Source organism: Gambusia affinis, linkage group LG11 (genome assembly GCF_019740435.1).
Source record: "Gambusia affinis linkage group LG11, SWU_Gaff_1.0, whole genome shotgun sequence".
NCBI classification, from domain to species: Eukaryota; Metazoa; Chordata; class Actinopteri; order Cyprinodontiformes; family Poeciliidae; genus Gambusia; species Gambusia affinis.
In genome coordinates this window covers 10,077,354-10,094,451 of record NC_057878.1, presented here as the reverse complement: position 1 = coordinate 10,094,451, position 17,098 = coordinate 10,077,354, and the positions used below count along the sequence as shown (strand labels likewise).

General features: G+C 36.1%; 1 protein-coding gene across 3 annotated transcripts; it reads right to left on the bottom strand.

The window, feature by feature from the left end:
• Nucleotides 1-303: 303 nt before the first annotated feature.
• On the bottom strand, nucleotides 304-12,491 carry scel (sciellin). Of its 3 annotated transcripts, none has more exons than XM_044132424.1 (29): nucleotides 12,369-12,491; nucleotides 11,139-11,170; nucleotides 9,710-9,806; nucleotides 9,477-9,539; nucleotides 9,292-9,360; nucleotides 8,585-8,617; nucleotides 8,382-8,405; nucleotides 8,142-8,174; nucleotides 7,812-7,883; nucleotides 7,628-7,696; nucleotides 7,158-7,220; nucleotides 7,000-7,068; nucleotides 6,856-6,894; nucleotides 5,557-5,613; nucleotides 5,393-5,446; nucleotides 5,235-5,303; nucleotides 5,073-5,129; nucleotides 4,659-4,715; nucleotides 4,491-4,547; nucleotides 4,294-4,338; nucleotides 4,151-4,207; nucleotides 4,018-4,065; nucleotides 3,897-3,938; nucleotides 3,019-3,069; nucleotides 2,890-2,928; nucleotides 2,712-2,798; nucleotides 1,940-2,048; nucleotides 918-1,020; nucleotides 304-806 (listed from the first exon to the last, which is right to left on the bottom strand). In XM_044132424.1, the coding sequence occupies exons 2-29, from the start codon at nucleotides 11,155-11,157 to the stop codon at nucleotides 790-792; spliced, it is 1,599 nt and encodes a 532-aa protein (XP_043988359.1). In that variant the 5' UTR covers nucleotides 11,158-11,170; nucleotides 12,369-12,491; the 3' UTR covers nucleotides 304-789. The 3 variants fall into 3 exon arrangements, with proteins under 3 accessions (XP_043988359.1, XP_043988358.1, XP_043988360.1); XM_044132423.1 differs by having other exon boundaries at nucleotides 9,292-9,363; nucleotides 12,369-12,490; XM_044132425.1 differs by lacking the exons at nucleotides 5,393-5,446; nucleotides 5,557-5,613 and having other exon boundaries at nucleotides 9,292-9,363.
• Nucleotides 12,492-17,098: the final 4,607 nt, after the last annotated feature.

Here is a 17,098-nt window from a genome sequence, read left to right as displayed (position 1 = left end):
CGATTAGTAGTAGACACAGTGCTGATCAAATGCTGTTTGCTGTTCCAATATGTAATATATTCTATTGCAGTTGAAAAATACGAAAACAACATTGCAGAGTGGTTTAATAATTTGAAAAATACATTCAACATACATTGTTGCATTAACTCTGCTTGCTCAGTTACAGGTTTCACAAAGGCAAAGACACACTTGTATAGAGAATTGCAAACAGATACTAAATTAAATTCCCCTCTAACAATAGAGACAGCCTGACCTTTTACTTGAGATTTTAGCATCCGGTTTAAAGAAAACAACAACACATTCTTCAGTAATTTAAAATTTTATTTAAGCACAAGCCTTTCTTTATTATCTTTTTTTTGTTCTGTATTATCACATAATAATTTAGCAGTAAACATAGACCCAAAGAACAGGCTGATTTTGAACCTGTTCAAGAAAAAATGGAAATAAAGAAGTTGTTTTTTTTTTATTTGCTCTTATTGCACAAAGAAAAAAAACCCGGCCCTCAATATTGTAGAATGCCCTGTCATGTTACTCACAAGAGTCCCCCCAAGAAGTGACACATTAAAAAGAGTACAGAGAGACTTACAGTGTGGAGGTAGAGACAGGAGTATTATAATACAGATATATTAGTAGATTTCATGCCATGTGCGGCCTGTAGAGTCACATGAAAATGTAATTTACATTATGTAACTGTGATTTATTTTATTTTTTTCAAAGCACCCACTTAAAGACGTCTTAGTATGACCCTCGTCACCCACATCATCAGAATGCAATAATCTGCGAGGAGGCTCAGCGGTGCCATTTTGCTGTCAGGAGGAAAAGGATCGTGTTTATTCACATTTATTGATTGAAGAGCTGAACAACAACAACAACAACAACAACAACAAAAAACCCCAGCAAAGAGATTGTTCATTTACCTCTGGTGCTCTCGAAGCAGTTTTCGCAGTGCACCTTGCGCTTGTAGATCCACATGCTGTCCCCAGCTTTCATGTAGCCCAGAGAGCTGTTGCAGACATCACACTGCCAAAACAAACAGACGCTTAAATGAAGACGGATAATCACGCTTAGCACACAGCAGCCTGGCTGATGACTGTTAATGCCTGACATCTTCTGGATAAATGTCGCTAAGCACATTTATGTAAGGATTTCAAAGCTGCGCGGAGGGGATAAGGCCAGAGGAGGACTTCGGTGATGTAGTTCACATATTTTACATGTATTGACAGGAAGTGTTCTGGATTTCTGTGCAGCCTCTCTTTACTGTTTTTTAACCTATCGAAATCCAGTATTGACAGACACTTGCAAAAATAGTAATGACCCTCACATTTTTAAACATTTTGCCACTTCACAACCACTGACGTCAGGAACAATGCCTAGAACTAAAGTGTGAAGTGGGAGGAAAAAGTTTCAACTCTTTTTCATCCAACTTGCCATCAACTTTGACCAGCTTCCTTGTTCATGCTGGACAAAAGCATCACCAGAGCATGACTCTGACACCGCCATGTTTTAACATGTGGATAATGGGTTTAGGGTTATTCTCATCTAAACACCGTATCTTATTCCACATTTAATCTCCTTTCTCTACATGACCTGTTGCAAAAGTCAAGAGTTATCCTGAGCTTCACTTAATACTCTCTTTGAGAGTCCAGTCAAATAATTGGACTCCATTTAATAACTAACGGATCTCTGAAGAAATTGTGTTGCACTGCAATTTATTGAGGGGTAACAGAATGAAGGGGGCTGAATAAAACTGGAAGCCACTGTTTTCTGATCCGATTTATTTTAAATGTGAAAATTTTCACTTATGCCTGTCCACTCCGTGTTGATCTATCACACAACGTTTCCATAAAACCACATAGCAGTTTGTGGTTGTGAGATTATATAATGGGGGAAAGGTTCAAGTTGATGAGTAAAAGTTGGATCTCGAAACTGAAGGTCTCACTTTGAAGCAGGTGGCGTGGCATTTGATCTTCATGTCGTCTAGGACCATCTTGGCGTCTCCAGTGAAGGGTTTTCGGCAGGTGGTGCACAGGTCCTTCTCCAGCACAGGCCTGTTCAAACAAGACACCATTGCTGTTTAAAACATGCTAGTTTAACTTTAACTTTGTAAAAAGTCCATCAGCAAGTCTCATCAGATCATCTTGACCCTTCATGAAACCTTTAAATGGTAAACTCATTGCTTGTAAACCAGCTTCAAGGATTAGCAGTAATATTCCAAGAAATTCAGCCAACATAAATCTTCTGGTCCTTAGAGCCTCAACTAATTAGGCGAGCCCTAAGTGGTACTTAATATTTTAGATAAATTCATTGCAATTATGTAGAAGATCCTCAACCATTTTCTATAAAGACATTTGGAACCTGTCAAAATGGTGAAACGCTACTTCGGTGGACACTTTCTTTGCCTCAAACGATTGTTGGATGGGTGGCTTTAAGCAACGCTTGCCTAGCAACGCGGTAACTAACAGGTCACAGTTTATTTAATGTTATTTGGCTCAAACCCCAACATTCTTCTCAGGCTTGAAAATTCATGTTATGTGCTAAGCAACTATAGTGATGAGCACGACAACTATAGTGATGAGCACAGTTGAGAAATGATTTACGTCAGCATGTTGGTGGTGCAGAAATTCACTGCTGACTTTGGTATTCAGCATTTTGCAGTTAGTATGTGCTACAGATTTTATAATCAAGAGATGCTGGTGGGGTTCTTTTCTTACCTGTCAGGGGACTGATAACCACTCTTCGTGGAAGAGTATGACGTGGAGCTGTAGAGAGAGGGGCTGTTGAGGCTGCTATACTCATAGCTGCAAGAAGACAGAACCAGAGACACATTTTACTTTCCTGTTGCACTTATTCTTTACAGAGCAATTATTGTCCACTTCCTCTGCCACCCACCTGGAGTCTGGTCTGGAGTAGGAGTAGGTTTTATAGTTACTGTTGTGTTTGTGCAAACAGAGAAAGCATTAAAGATAACAGAAATACCACATCTATATTTTATTGCAGTAGATCACATTAGATACTTACTTGTATGAGCTGGTGGGAGAGTAGGGAGTATCGTCACTGTATGAGCCGTAGCTGTTCATCAAAAAAAAAATTTAAGACATTATTTGGAGGCAATAAGAAAAATATTTTATTTTACTTTTATTAATACAACAAAGGAAACTTGTGCATTGATAAAAAATATCTTGCAAAAAAGTTTTACACTTCTGGAAAAGTTTTTTTTTTAAAAGCAAAACATAATCCTCTGAAAGGATATTTCCAAAGGTTAGAAAAAGCCAATTCAGAAGTCAGTTTGTTGGGCAAAAATATTCACACATCAATTTTGTCACTCCACAAACCTCGGTTTATGGAGTAAAACAACACAAATAGTAAATAATTACAAAGGAAAAGAAAAATAATCCAATGATTTAAAACATAAGATCTGCATTTTAGTCAGCCCCTACCTGTATACCCCTTAATAGAAATCATTTTGCTTCAAGAACCTTCCTAATTAGTAAATAGTTTCCCCACATAACTGATGTCAATTTAAATTCAGCTGTATAGTGAAGACTTTAGTGGTTTTTTTAGAGAACATTTGTGAACAACAGCACATAGGCTCAGAGCTTCTTTACATGTTTGCAAAACCTAGCGAGTAGCTAGCTTCTTCTTTTCTTCTTCATGTGTTAGGTATTGGGATTTAAGTTAGAAAGTAGCTTAAATATGGGTTAGGTTCTAAAATCATTTTCTAAAGTTAGAACAACTCACATAGAATTAAAATGTTAAGAACGTAAAATTGTAAGAAAGTACAAAAAACAAAATACAAATTTGTCATTTCAACTTGGCAGAATGTGTAGGGATTTAAATTAGCAACTATTTTTTTTTTTTTTTACGTTATAGGTTTTAGGGTAGTGGTCTCTTCTCACCTGACACTGCGCGTGGACGATGGTGTTGATGGGGTTTTGTCTCTGAGAAGAAAAAAAAAACACTAATATGTCAGAACATATGTCTTTGTCCAATATTGAAAAGAAAGAAAGAGCCACTCACTCTTTTTTGGTGTTTACTGTGGTAATGTCCTTCTCCGTTTTGCTTGAACTGTTGAGAGGATGAACATTTAATGTTTTACCAACGTAATAAAAAACTGATCTGTTTTATTAATTTATTGACTGAAACATCTCACCTGACAGGAGATGTGACGGCTTTAGGCAGGAAGGTGTCATAGAGGTCATCCTTGGGCCTGTTAAAACAATGACATCATCACGGCTGTAATTCAGACACTGTGATGGTGTGCTGCATAAAAATGGAGGGCAGGTTTCAGCTTACGTTGATGAGGACTTTACAGTGACTTTTGGTGTTTTGGTGTCATCTCTTGAAATCAAAATGAGGGGAAAAAAAACAACACTTAAATAGACTTCCTGGCATAACAAACCCTGATATTAATATTGCTATTAATAGTTATAATATATAAAATATATTCACTTTTGATATTTCAATACAGTTTTTGAATCAAATTAACTCACACAGTGTTGGAGCTCTTCACCGTCACAGTCTCACTGCTGGACACAGTTGTTTTTTTGCTGTAAAACGGGAAAATATTCCAATAATTGGTCAGATGAAACTGTAAGAAATGTCCCACAGCAACTTATATTCAAGAAAGTTGAAATGCGCAGTACAGAAAAACCTGCTACCTGTCTCCATTCTTAATAGCACTGGGAATCAGTGTGTCATAGAGTTTGTCCTCAGCACTGCAAGAAAGAATAAATACAAGATCATTCATTTACCAGTAGTGTACCACACTGTTGTTTCTTTTTATCTGTCTACACAACAGAAATATGAAGAGGAAATGTTGTAATTTTTTGCAAAACAGCTTCCAATGTGGCAACAAACTCACGTCACATTTCATACACACACACACAAAAGCTTTAAAAACTGAAGAAAGTCTATTTTGTTGCAAAATATTGTATTGTATTCTATAGTTTTGTATCACTTTTCAGTGTATTGTGTTGTGTCATCGTATTTTTCTGAGGCACCTCACGTGAAATTATTGCAGGTTAAGATCAGTGGTTTGATGACACGTTTTCAAAGTATGGGGTTAAACTTACATCGCATCACTGCTACTTTTCACCACCACAGTCTTAGTTGTGGTCACAGTTGTTTTGCTGCAAAGGAGGGAAAAAATACATCATAATGAGTATAAACGTAAACACTGTTGTGTATCAATGTATATTTGTTGTAACTTTAGGCTTGGTGAATGAAAATATCACCTGTCTTTAGTTGGTGAGTCATCCTTCAAAGGTGAGGGGGTCAGTGAGTTGTAAAGTTGGTCCTCTGCCCTGCGTGGAAAAATATTAAAGGTAAAAGATTTTAATTCAAATTAGTACATGTTATAAAAACAGGAACATTTAGTACGTTTAAATCTTACTCTTTGGAGCTCTTCACCGTCACAGTCTCACTGCTGGACACAGTTGTTTTTTTGCTGTAAGTAAGAAAATATTCCAATAATTGGTCAGATGAAACTGTAAGAAATGTCCCACAGCAACTTATATTCAAGAAAGTTGAAATGCGCAGTACAGAAAAACCTGCTACCTGTCTCCATTCTTAATAGCACTGGGAATCAGTGTGTCATAGAGTTTGTCCTCAGCACTGCAAGAAAGAATAAATACAAGATCATTCATTTACCAGTAGTGTACCACACTGTTGTTTCTTTTTATCTGTCTACACAACAGAAATATGAAGAGAAAGTTTTGTAATTTTTTGCAAAACAGCTTCCAATGTGGCAACAAATTCACGTCACATTTCATACACATTTCCACATCATAAAAATGCATATTTAAAGAATGTTTAAGCCTCCAAACCTTAAAAGCTTTAAAAACTGAAGTGAGTCTCTGAAACAATTCATTACCAAACTGTCTTTCTTTAATATTCAAAATCCATGTCTGCATTATAAAAATGAACATTTCCTAATGCGCCCATTAGTTATGATGCTGGCTCTGTGGCTGTACAGAGCAGTAACACACTGAGCAAGTCACCAAGGACACTGCACCCTCACACATCCACTGTTCACACACCTACAGACCAGCTGAGCATCAAATTAGCCTACATTTTATCAACAGATGAAAAATGCATTATGTAAGGTCTAATCAGAGGGAGTTTTGACTAGAGATGCAGTAAATCTGTGAAAAATATATTTCCCAGTTTGCATTTGGATTTTTGTGCAAACATTTCAACTCGGTTGTTTTTTGTTTAGCTTAGTCTTCAAATGAAGACAAATAAAATCAATCGCCTGCCACATTCACTTAATCATATGCTCTGACTTTTCATGTGCATTTATTATACTATAATATAAAGTAATGTAATGTGATGTAATGCAATATAAGATAACATAATACAATACAATACAATATAACATTGTACTGCATTGTGGTATTGTATTGCATTTCAATGTACTCTGACATATCGGACCATATTGATCTGAAACTGGTTAAATCACATAATATTGTAAATAAAACTGTCACACTGCAGAGTATTGCATTGCATCATCTGTTATATCATAGGGAATATTATCAATTTACATCAGATTGTTTAGGATCACATAGTGTTGTGCATTTTATCACAATTTATTAGATCTTATTGTATCACATCATAATGTATCGTATTATATTGCATTGCACTGCATCACATCATGTTGTATATCCTGACATATTGTCTAGAATTGCACGGCATCTATTCCGTTGCAAAATATTGCATTGTATTCTATAGTTTTGAATCACTTTGCAGTGTATTGTGTTGTGTCATCGTATTTTTCTGAGGCACCTCACATGAAATTATTGCAGGTTAAGGTCAGCGGTTTGATGATACGTTTTCAAAGTATGGGGTTAAACTTACATCGCATCACTGCTACTTTTCACCACCACAGTGGTTTTGCTACAAAGGAGAGAAAAAATACATCATAATGAGTATAAACGCAAACACTGTTGTGTATCAATGTATATTTGTTGTAACTTTAGGCTTGGTGAATTAAAATATCACCTGTCTTTAGTTGGTGAGTCATCCTTCAAAGGTGAGGGGGTCAGTGAGTTGTAAAGTTGGTCCTCTGCCCTGCGTGGAAAAATATTAAAGGTAAAAAATTTTAATCCAAATTAGTACATGTTATAATAGCAGAAAATTTTAATTTGTTTAAGTCTTACTCTTTAGTGGTGGTAATAGTCGGTTTTGTTGTCTTGGTAGGTGAGTAGCTTGAGTACTGTGACCTAAATGTGAGAACACAACAGGTGACCTTCATTGTCAGTTTCAAAGGCATCTGACATACACAGATTGCATATTAAAGATATACTAAAAAGACTGTTTGTTACCATTTTCTCTGTTTTTAATTTTATTGTGTGGCTGGTAAGAAACTTTAAATTAGGTTTTTGAAGAACAAATTTGACAAGAATGCAATTTGCAGATTTTAAAACACACATAAACGGCATTTCCACTGACAATTAGCAATCTCCTTCCAATTTGTGGTAGGAGATTTCCAAAATAGTTAAATGAAAATAAATTAATAAAAACAGAACAGATGTATAAATAACCAGTAACAAAATATAAAATTCATATTACTCTATAGTTTATCTCTAGTCAATATATGTCTTGCATCCACGGTTAGATTAATTCTTACTCTTTGCTTGAGGATTTGACTCGCTCCATGAACGTCTCAGTTTTAGTGGGTGATTTGGTCACAGGAGACCTGTAAGGAGACAAAAATTGAAAGACACAAAAATGAGAGAATAGCTATAAAATAGATATAATGTAATGATGAAACAAATCATACGGTTTCAGAGTATTAATATTTTATTCCTTACTTGACACTTTGGGTGGTGGTGACGGTGGTCTCAGTTGTCCCATCCTTAGTCACCGTTGTGGCTTTTTTCTCCCTAAAAGGGAGAAAAAAGGCAATAAATGAAATAGTCCTTTACTGCATGTTCCTCTATGTGTATCTTCTATGTTCCTGCAATAGCATTAGAAATATGCAATTAAATATCAAATGCGTTCTTGTTTGATTATATTTCCATTATACAGCATTCTACACAACAATTGGCTCTGCTGGTTTTAAAAATGTGTAAAAAGTCTTAAAATAAATTAATCTTTGCAGTAATACAATCTCCCAATTTTTGTGAAATACATGAACTTACGTGCTGGACGTATCTGCCTTCCCACCGGAAGTTCTAGTGAAGCAGAAAGTGGATTATACCAAAAAGCATATCTACATAAAACATCACATGCATATATAGTGTGTACATGCATATACACACTATAAATAGTATATATATATATATATATATATATATATATATATATATATATATATATATATATATATATATATATATATATATATATATATATAAATGAGCTCAGACATGAAAATGTACCTTTTTGAGTAGTAAGACGGTGTCCTGCCAGTAGAAGAAAACCATATTTTAGTCATGGGCTAATATTATTAAATAACATATTAGGTAATAATATAATTACAGCAGAATAGTGTATTTTCCACTACTACTACTGCTAGTACTATTAATAAAATAATAATGTAAGCAGAAAAAAATAATGGTAGAATAATAATAATGGCACTAACATGGTTTTCAGGTCATCTGTGCTTCCACTGAACCTGCAATGAGAGAACTCAGAAGTTAAGGCTCTTGTTGTAGTCTATGAGCGAATTGATATAGGTGTGGTATTATATATTTTCCAGGCACATGACGCAATTTTATAGCACAAGTAAGTAACTATGTTACCTTCAGTTGTTATTAAAAAGAATTTATATATCAAACTTTACATTTTTACAGGACTTTGCAATTTGATGCCTTGAAATTAGACGTTTGTCTCTTTAAGAAGCTCCTGCTCCCTCTGACACCTCGTCACAACAACGTTCCTCCATTATAATGTTTACCACCATTTGTAGGAGCATTAGACTGAGAAGTAGCTCACGTAACGAGCTCAGCAGTCTCGCACTTCCACCAGGTGTTTGTAATCACTGCTGCCGCTAGTCTGGAGGAGCTGAGTGGCTCAGCTGGAGACTGCAGCTACAAGGAGGAGCTTTGTGGAAATAGCCAGTGCTTTGTCAGGTGTATTGCCAAATGAATGGCTGCCAATGGGAGATTCAAGCATTTCTCAAACATGCATGAAAAAATCAAAGGTAATCAAACACTCAAGGTATGTTTGTGATGAAGGAGTAACATTGTAACAATATATTATAATGATATAAAGCTAAAAAAAGTAGATTTTACACAATATCCCCACATTTAATCTTAAAAACCTTTTAGCACACTAAGGTGCTATTACCTCTTGGAGAGAGCTTGAACCGATGAGGTTGAACTTGTTTTAGTTGTTCTTGTTGGCTTGGGTTCTGAGCTACTGTGTGAAACACAAAGACAATATGCATTACTTATTAATGACACAAATAACACTGAGATGTATTACTTTTCACTTACTACTTTGGTTGTGATGGAGATTTATGTTTGTTTTACCTGTCAGTGGTATCAGTGTTATTCACTCGACTCAAGACACTTTTAGCAAAGTTTGGGTCTTGGCTGTGAGAGAGGAAAGAGAAATCATTCATCCATGCAGTTATGACTCAACACTGCGACTCTCAAAAGGAATGCAAGTGTGTCTGAAGGTGCTCTTGGTACAGGTAACTCTTGTCTGTCCAGCCAATCCAAAAGGGTGTGAGCCGGCTTGCCTTCAGTATCTGTATACTTACTCGACGGGCTCGTCTTCGTCATCATTTTTTCGGATCCAGCTGTTGTCCTTCAGCAGAGAGGTTTTCTTCTTGTTGTCCTCGAGCGCTTTGGTCTTGGCTGCAAACAAACAAAACAGAAGCATCTATAGTCATTCAGGAGCCCATGTTCTGTATATTTAAATACATCTTATGTCCACTTAGAGTTCAATGTGAAAAAAAAGTCAAAATAGAGCGAAAAATTTGTGCACACTTGTATTTTTAATTTTATTTACTGTCGTTTTCATTAAGTATCAGTTTCATAGTGTGTCGAGGTTTCAAAGCACCAAAAATTGTCCATAAATCCTTCTTCATTTGAAAGTCTTTTTCATGAGATGCCACAGCAAGCAAAATGATGTCATGCTGACCGTCCCCCACTTGTTGCTAAGCACTGCAGGCCAGCTGGCAGTGCTTAATTAAGGCTCTGATTTAATTAAGATTCAGTTGTTTGGAAATATTTCTGGTTGGGAAAAACACAGTCATGGACTGGAATCTAGATGAGCCTCACCTTCCACCTGTTTTAAAGTAAGCCTGTTTTGGCACTGCTGTTGCTTAGATGCGAGCCGCATTTCTGTTGTAGAGCCATCTACATGCTAACTTCCTTAACAGCTAATATTAAAATGTTGTAGAGCAAAACGGCATAATATTCAGTGCAATGAACTTCAAAACTATGACTGAATTATGTGGGTGTTATACATTTTTGAAACCATATATGTATGGTTTATATGGTTATATATACACACAATATATATACACAGCTCTGGGGAAAAAAATACAAAAATTTATTGATCAGTTGATCAGTTTCTCAGATTTTACATTTTGCAGGTACATGTTTGAGTAAGATAAACATTGTTCTTTTATTCTATGAATTACTGATTATGTCTTCAGAATTCCAAGTAAAAAGTTTCTATTTAGTTGCAGAAAATGAGAAATAATCAAAATAAAAAAAGATGCACTGCTTTCAGACCTCTAATAATGCAAGGAAAACAAGTTTGTGTTCATTTAGAAACAACAACATTATTGTTTTAACTCAGGAAGACTTCAGAAATCAATATTTGGTGGGATAACCAGGAGGTTTTTAATGGGGTTCAGTGCAGTGGTCTCTTAATTTTTTCCAGAGATGCACATTTATTATATTGATAGATATAATATATATGTCAAAATACATAGGGTCAGTGTCGACCCCATGTAATAACACAATTTGTTTCGTATTTAATCTTGTTTTCTTCGTCTACTTTTAAAATTGGTTTGATGATCTTATACAGACGAGTGACAAAAAAGCAAGAACAGCAGAAATGTGCGAGGGGAAAACATTTCACATAGCATAAAATATGATTTCTTTTAGATATTGTCAGTAATGTCACACAACAGTTTCAATGATTTTGTTAGTATTCGTAATAGTGTAAATACTCACAAGTTGAGTAGGAGCTCATTTTGGACTCTCACCTGAAAATGACACAGGGAAATAGAGCACATTAAATGGACGCTAGGTGGCACTGCAGCCTAAGAAAGTGAATGTGAGGCGACTTGTTGAATCTCAACATGAACTGAATGAACCTAAGAACTCTGATCTGAAATGACTCATTCTTTGCTTCTGCATTCTTGTCATTTTCTCTCGTTCTGAGCGTTTTGTGCGCAGCTTACATTAATGACCCTGCTGGGTTTGTCGCTGCACCTTCGGTCCAGGCTCAGTGATTAAGCCATAAACTGGTTTGTCTTGATCTATGCCCACATGTAGACACACCCACCCTCCACAACACTCCTTCTCCAAACACACCATTGTCAACAGAACAAGAGGGGCATGCAATAACATACCAGAAGGTACTAAATGCTATTGAAAAAGAATCAGAAGACAGACATAATCAAGTGAAATTATAATCAGCCGTGCAGTCCAGAAACGGTATTTTGTAAGAGGTTTCTGTACTCTAAAATCTATGCGTTTTTGAGTTGAAGTTGAAGAAAAAAAATCTTTACAATAGAAAACAAAAATTGGGATGCAGCTATGATCCTACAGCTCAGCGCAGTAAAATGAATTTCATGCTTATTTTCCTTTGTTTAATCCCTTTGCTATTAATATCACACAAAGCAGCAGGATTGAATCAGTGCTTCCCCTGCACAGGATTAAAACGGTTTGCTGTTTTACTGTATCAGCCAGAGCAAGAATAGTTTTAACTGTTAGAGAAATAATTATCACTTTACGTGCATCGTCTGAATAGTTTCGGAATGTTACGTCTGTTTCAAGTGACGAGGATTCATTCTTCAAAAGGGAAACCATTCAGTGAGCGGTACACAAACTAAAACCGCTTTCACTTGAAGAATTTTTTTCAGCATCTTGAAGGTATCAGTCGAAGGAAAAGTATATTTTAAAACTGCTCTTAAAACTGATATACCGGTAATGATATTTTTTTCCCTAATGGAAAAATGTTTTAAATTGTTTGGCCAACATGTTCAGTAAAACTATGAGTTGACACTGAGTTTAGGCCCCTTTGCAATATTGTTTATCTTTAGATCATGTTAAATAAAATAAATTGTATTTTTCTTGTGAAGTTTTGAGGGTTAGAACTTTTTTTGGGATCACTAAAAAAACCTAAATAATAAAAATAAAAATGACAAAAAAAGTTATGACAGAAAATATGATGCGTACCTCTGGAGACAGCTCTGTTCCTGGGTTTTAAAGGTAAAATCCTCACAGCAGCTCAGGTCTGGACACCTGTCTATCACACACAGTCACACCTTTGTCATTCCTTCTGCTTTTAACCTCAAGGGGAGGCCACCCTTTGGGAGTGGCGTCGCACAGGACTCAAAGAAACAGTTTTCCTCTTTTCATGTTTCTTCCTCCATCGTCATCATTTCCCTCTTAATTATCAGTTTCTGCGTGCAGGCTGAGCTTTAAAGGAACTGGGTGGAGTGCTGAAATACCTGCTCCTCGGCTTTGGTGTTGAAGTATGTCTTTCCAGCATAGTCTGGAACGAATCAGTTCTATTAAACTCTGACCTCTGAAGAATTTTTAATCACAATTTGTGGACATAAAGTGAGCAAAGGGATCTCAATAGGTCATTCTGCAAAAATGGTTACTCACCAGTGTCTTGCTGGAGTTGGTCTTTTACTGCATTATTGCAGAGACGAGACTTTGTACTTTACTCGTGCTGATAAAAGTACTACAGTCCTTGTTACAATTAGCTGGGAACTCCACAAAACTGGCCTTTCAGGAAGAGTGCCACAAAGAAAGCTGCGAGAAGTCCTGCTTAAACACTGTAAACACGTAGATGAACATGCTCTCCTCCAAATGTGAACCTTGTGGGTTACATCGAAAGACACAACATGTGAATTTCTCTCCTGAACATGTCACACTCATAATGAATTATATGGCTGCATCATGCTGTGGGGATGGTTTTCTTCAGCAGGGAAGCTAATCATAACCAATTGGAGGACGGATGAAGAAAATGTAAGAAAAGCAGTGAAAGGACATGAAGGGACAACAGGTTGAAACACACTGCCAGCGCAGGACGTAATTACTTTAGCAATGCTTCTTTCTCAGTTCCAACAAATACGATATCTGACTTAGATCTGAGACAGTGAAGAACAGATCTCAGTGAACCCAGAAGTTCAAAATCTACCTCCATGATACATGAGGCACTATGCAAGTATGATGTGAACATTTTTCAGACTGGTTCCTTCTCAGGGATGCCAATATCAGTCGAAAAAAACTCAGACTTTGCGCAAGTAAGAAATGTGCCATTGGGTGTGCCATGTTGTGGGTGATCAGAGGTATGACAGGTGCACAGTCACTTTCATACCTGGCTTGGGTGCGACTGCATGTCTCTGATAGATTAACCCCTCCCAGTCACTGACAGTGAAGAAGGAATGCAGACAGGCCCAGAATGACAGAACAATAGAGGTGACTGTCCAAAGACAGTTGAAACCATTTTGGGGGTTTTTTTGTCAATTTTGGACAATTATTGGTAACAAGAAAAACTCCCCACAAACTTTTTGTAAAGCTCTTTTGAATTTCAGGCTTTATAAAGTAGTGTTCTGATGAAGATCAACTTGTAGGCTCTCACATGTGTTTTTTACTCTGCATTGCCTATTATAGCCATCCCCAAACATTAGTAACATTCATTACTTTCTCATTATAGATCCTGAGTTGCTCAGGACCTGTAATGATGACAATACTCAGAATGAACGCTAAATAAATGTTAATCAAACCCATTGGTAACAGATTGTTTTCTCAAAAACTCACAGATGCTCAGAAAAGTGAAGTTTTTAATTGTTTAAATACCAAACTTGTAATTTAAACAGCTATTTGTTTAAATTAATCATAATAGCTCATTAAGACCATGTGAAATACATATATTTATTTTAATTGGAGTCAGGCAAGAGATTGCTCTTTTTATGTCAAAATATCCATAATCATTCAAGTATGTGCTAAATTCTCTATTTGAAGAAATAAATTTGAATATTATATTAAATGCTATAAAATGAAAATAATAAATATTTGTGAAATATAATGTCTGACAATGTATGTTTTTTGCCACAGAATGAGTGTTTCTTTCTTTTTTTTTTTTTTTAGCAAACCACTTCTACACAAAACTTTTCATCTCCAGCAAAGCATTTCCATCGGTCCAGGTTCCCTCCAAATGAACCCGCCACACTGCCCTCTACTGGCGAATATATCAAGTTCAAACAGCAAACGACAACAACTTGAACATCCAAGTATACATCCAGGTTTCTGAAAATAAATAAACATAGACTCTTCCATATGAAGACTTTTGCATCACTCATTCAAATGTTCAGAGGTTTCTGTTACTGAAATGTATTTCATATTCTCTGAGACTTACAGGAAACATGACAATCTTCCTTTTTCTTTAAAACTATGTAAAGCTTAAACAAAATATCACAATGTGATGTTTATAACTGGGAGCATCTGTTGTCTCTTGGCTGGTCAGACATTGGAAGCTCCTCCAGAGAATTTCTTTTAAAGATAACTTTTTTTATTGTAGCTTCTGTAGCTCTGTATTGAATCTAATATTTTTGTAACTAAGGCATATATGCTTTAGAAGTCTCTTATTTTACAGGAACGAATCCTGAGTGGTTTCACTAGCTGATGCAGCATTTTATCCTGACAGCTCGACATTCACACCTATTGGTCTGGTCAGAAGTTTACATCTACTCAGTATGGACACGAATATCATGTAAACTGTGGTCTTTAATAATGAATTTGAACCATTCTTTAATTCAGGGTGGAATAATTATACAACATACAACTTCGTGCTTTGATCCCCGTAATTGACAAGTATGTATCCTGCCACAAACATACATGCGACCCAGCTAAAATCAGAACAAATTACCTTTCGCAAGTTGTACATAAAACTTTAGAATGTAGAATGTAGAATGTAGAATGTTGTAAAGCTTTGCCAAACTTTGTAGAATGTTATACAACATTCTACAACTTTTTCCTAATTCAGCCACAATGCAGGTGTTTTGAGTACAAATATTCTTTTAAAGTTCAAGCTACAAAATCTCATTGTAACCTAGGTCTGGACTTGGGATCCAAAATCTTAATTTTTTTGTATGAAGCATTAAAAGATGGACATGTTGGTGCGCTTTGAATCATTGTCTTGCGGTATTCTTCATTCGTGCATGAGCTTAAGGTCACAGTTTAAATACACAGTCTGTGTTTTTATGGCAGGGAGAACAAATCATGGCTCAATCAATTGTGGCTAACTGAATTACAAAATGTGGCTGACTGCTGTGAATTAGGATTTGAATGCGTGACTTATTTTGCAGCCCTATCAATTTTCATACTAATGTTAGCCTAAATGTGATATGGAAATGTCATGAAATGAGTGCTAAAAGCTTGAAAAAAGTTTTAAAGTGTGTGTTTGACATGTTCCTAATGTATATAGAAGTGATGGTGAACATAGATAATCTTCCTCCTCCTCCTTGATGGAACAAAAGAGGGATGATACAACCAGGGGTTAAATCACTGGACTCCTCGTGTAGATAAGTGCTCAGATTGCACAAAAAAAGCAAATCACTCCTTCTATTTAAGGATTAACAGGAAAATACTCTTCAGGGATTCTGTTTGTCGCATGTTTCCAAAAACTCAAGGAAAAACACTGATGATTTCTTAATCATCAGTGTAGCACGCTGCTACTGATGCTGATAGCCACCAAATGCTTTCTGGGTTGCTATGAAAGGAGACAATATAGATGGACTTCTCCCCTTGTCATTGGGCCGATGCAAAGCCTCGCAGCCAATAAAACAACGCAAGCGGCCGCATGCATCTCTGTTCCTCTCCCTGCCTCAGCAAATGTGAATGTACGCTAGCAGGAGACATCCCTCTGAGAGCAGAAAAGTCCAGGAGGATTTATTTCTTGCTAAATACATCTTTGCACATCGCAAACATTGCATGTTACATCATGGTAATGTCTGCTTCATGTACCTGCTGTTCATGTCTACCTCTGCACCACAGCGGGTTTTGGCCTTTACTGACATTTAGACTGATGTTGTCGAAGACAGTTTCCCTCCTGCACCATCCTTCTGTTGCTCCTTGACAAGAGAAGGTCTGAATATAATCAGAACCCCTGTTCTGTATTTCTAAGAATTCTAGCAATACAATCCATTTTTTTATGTTTAGACACAAATTAATACATCTTCAGTGGTTAAAAAAAATAAAATAAAAATCAGTGGGGTGATTTTATCAGGATAATTGTAAAATCAAAGGGTGGCTACAACTCTTATGCAAGTACAGTAGGAGGGCATGTCTGAGATCAAAGTTTCACTGTTTCACACTTTTCATCAGGGAAAGGTGAACTATACAAGCAAATAATATTGATCTTGTTGACCAATAAATACATTTTAGGGTGTGCTATATAAAACCAAAACAGTTTCAACATAAGCCAACCTTGTTTTTAAAGGTCATATGGATAACAGACCTTGATTAACCTATCTGGTGATGCAAATTTATATGAGACCTTGCTTTTTCATATGCTGTTTGTCTCACATATTTTAAGAATACTTTTGTCCCACTTTGTCATCATTTTGCCGGCATATTTTACTTGGGGTCAGCAGATTTTTTTCCTAAGTTTGTTTTTATGCAGTTTTAAGTTGCAGTTTTATTTACATTGTTCCATTTTAACATGTATTATATTAATTTATGTTTCAAGCAAGTCATTTTTACATGAAGTATTCCTAAATTTAGATGATTATGGATTGTGGATTACTAATAAAAGTCCCAAATCCTTCTACTTCTACTTCCCATCTACTTCCTAAAGCTTCTATAAAATAAACTGAATATTGACAAGACCAGTAAAAAAAAACAAAAAAAAGAAATGTTACGCTATGGGCATTTTATGGGCTACACAATCATGG

What these genes read in the sequence shown, in the direction of transcription:
- scel (XM_044132423.1), bottom strand. An exon ending in GCTATTAAGAATGGAGACAG is followed by an intron (nt 5,447 to 5,556) that starts GTAGCAGGTTTT and finishes TCTTACTTACAG; the next exon opens with CAAAAAAACAACTGTGTCCA. An exon ending in ACGGTGAAGAGCTCCAAAGA is followed by an intron (nt 5,304 to 5,392) that starts GTAAGATTTAAA and finishes TTTTCCACGCAG; the next exon opens with GGCAGAGGACCAACTTTACA.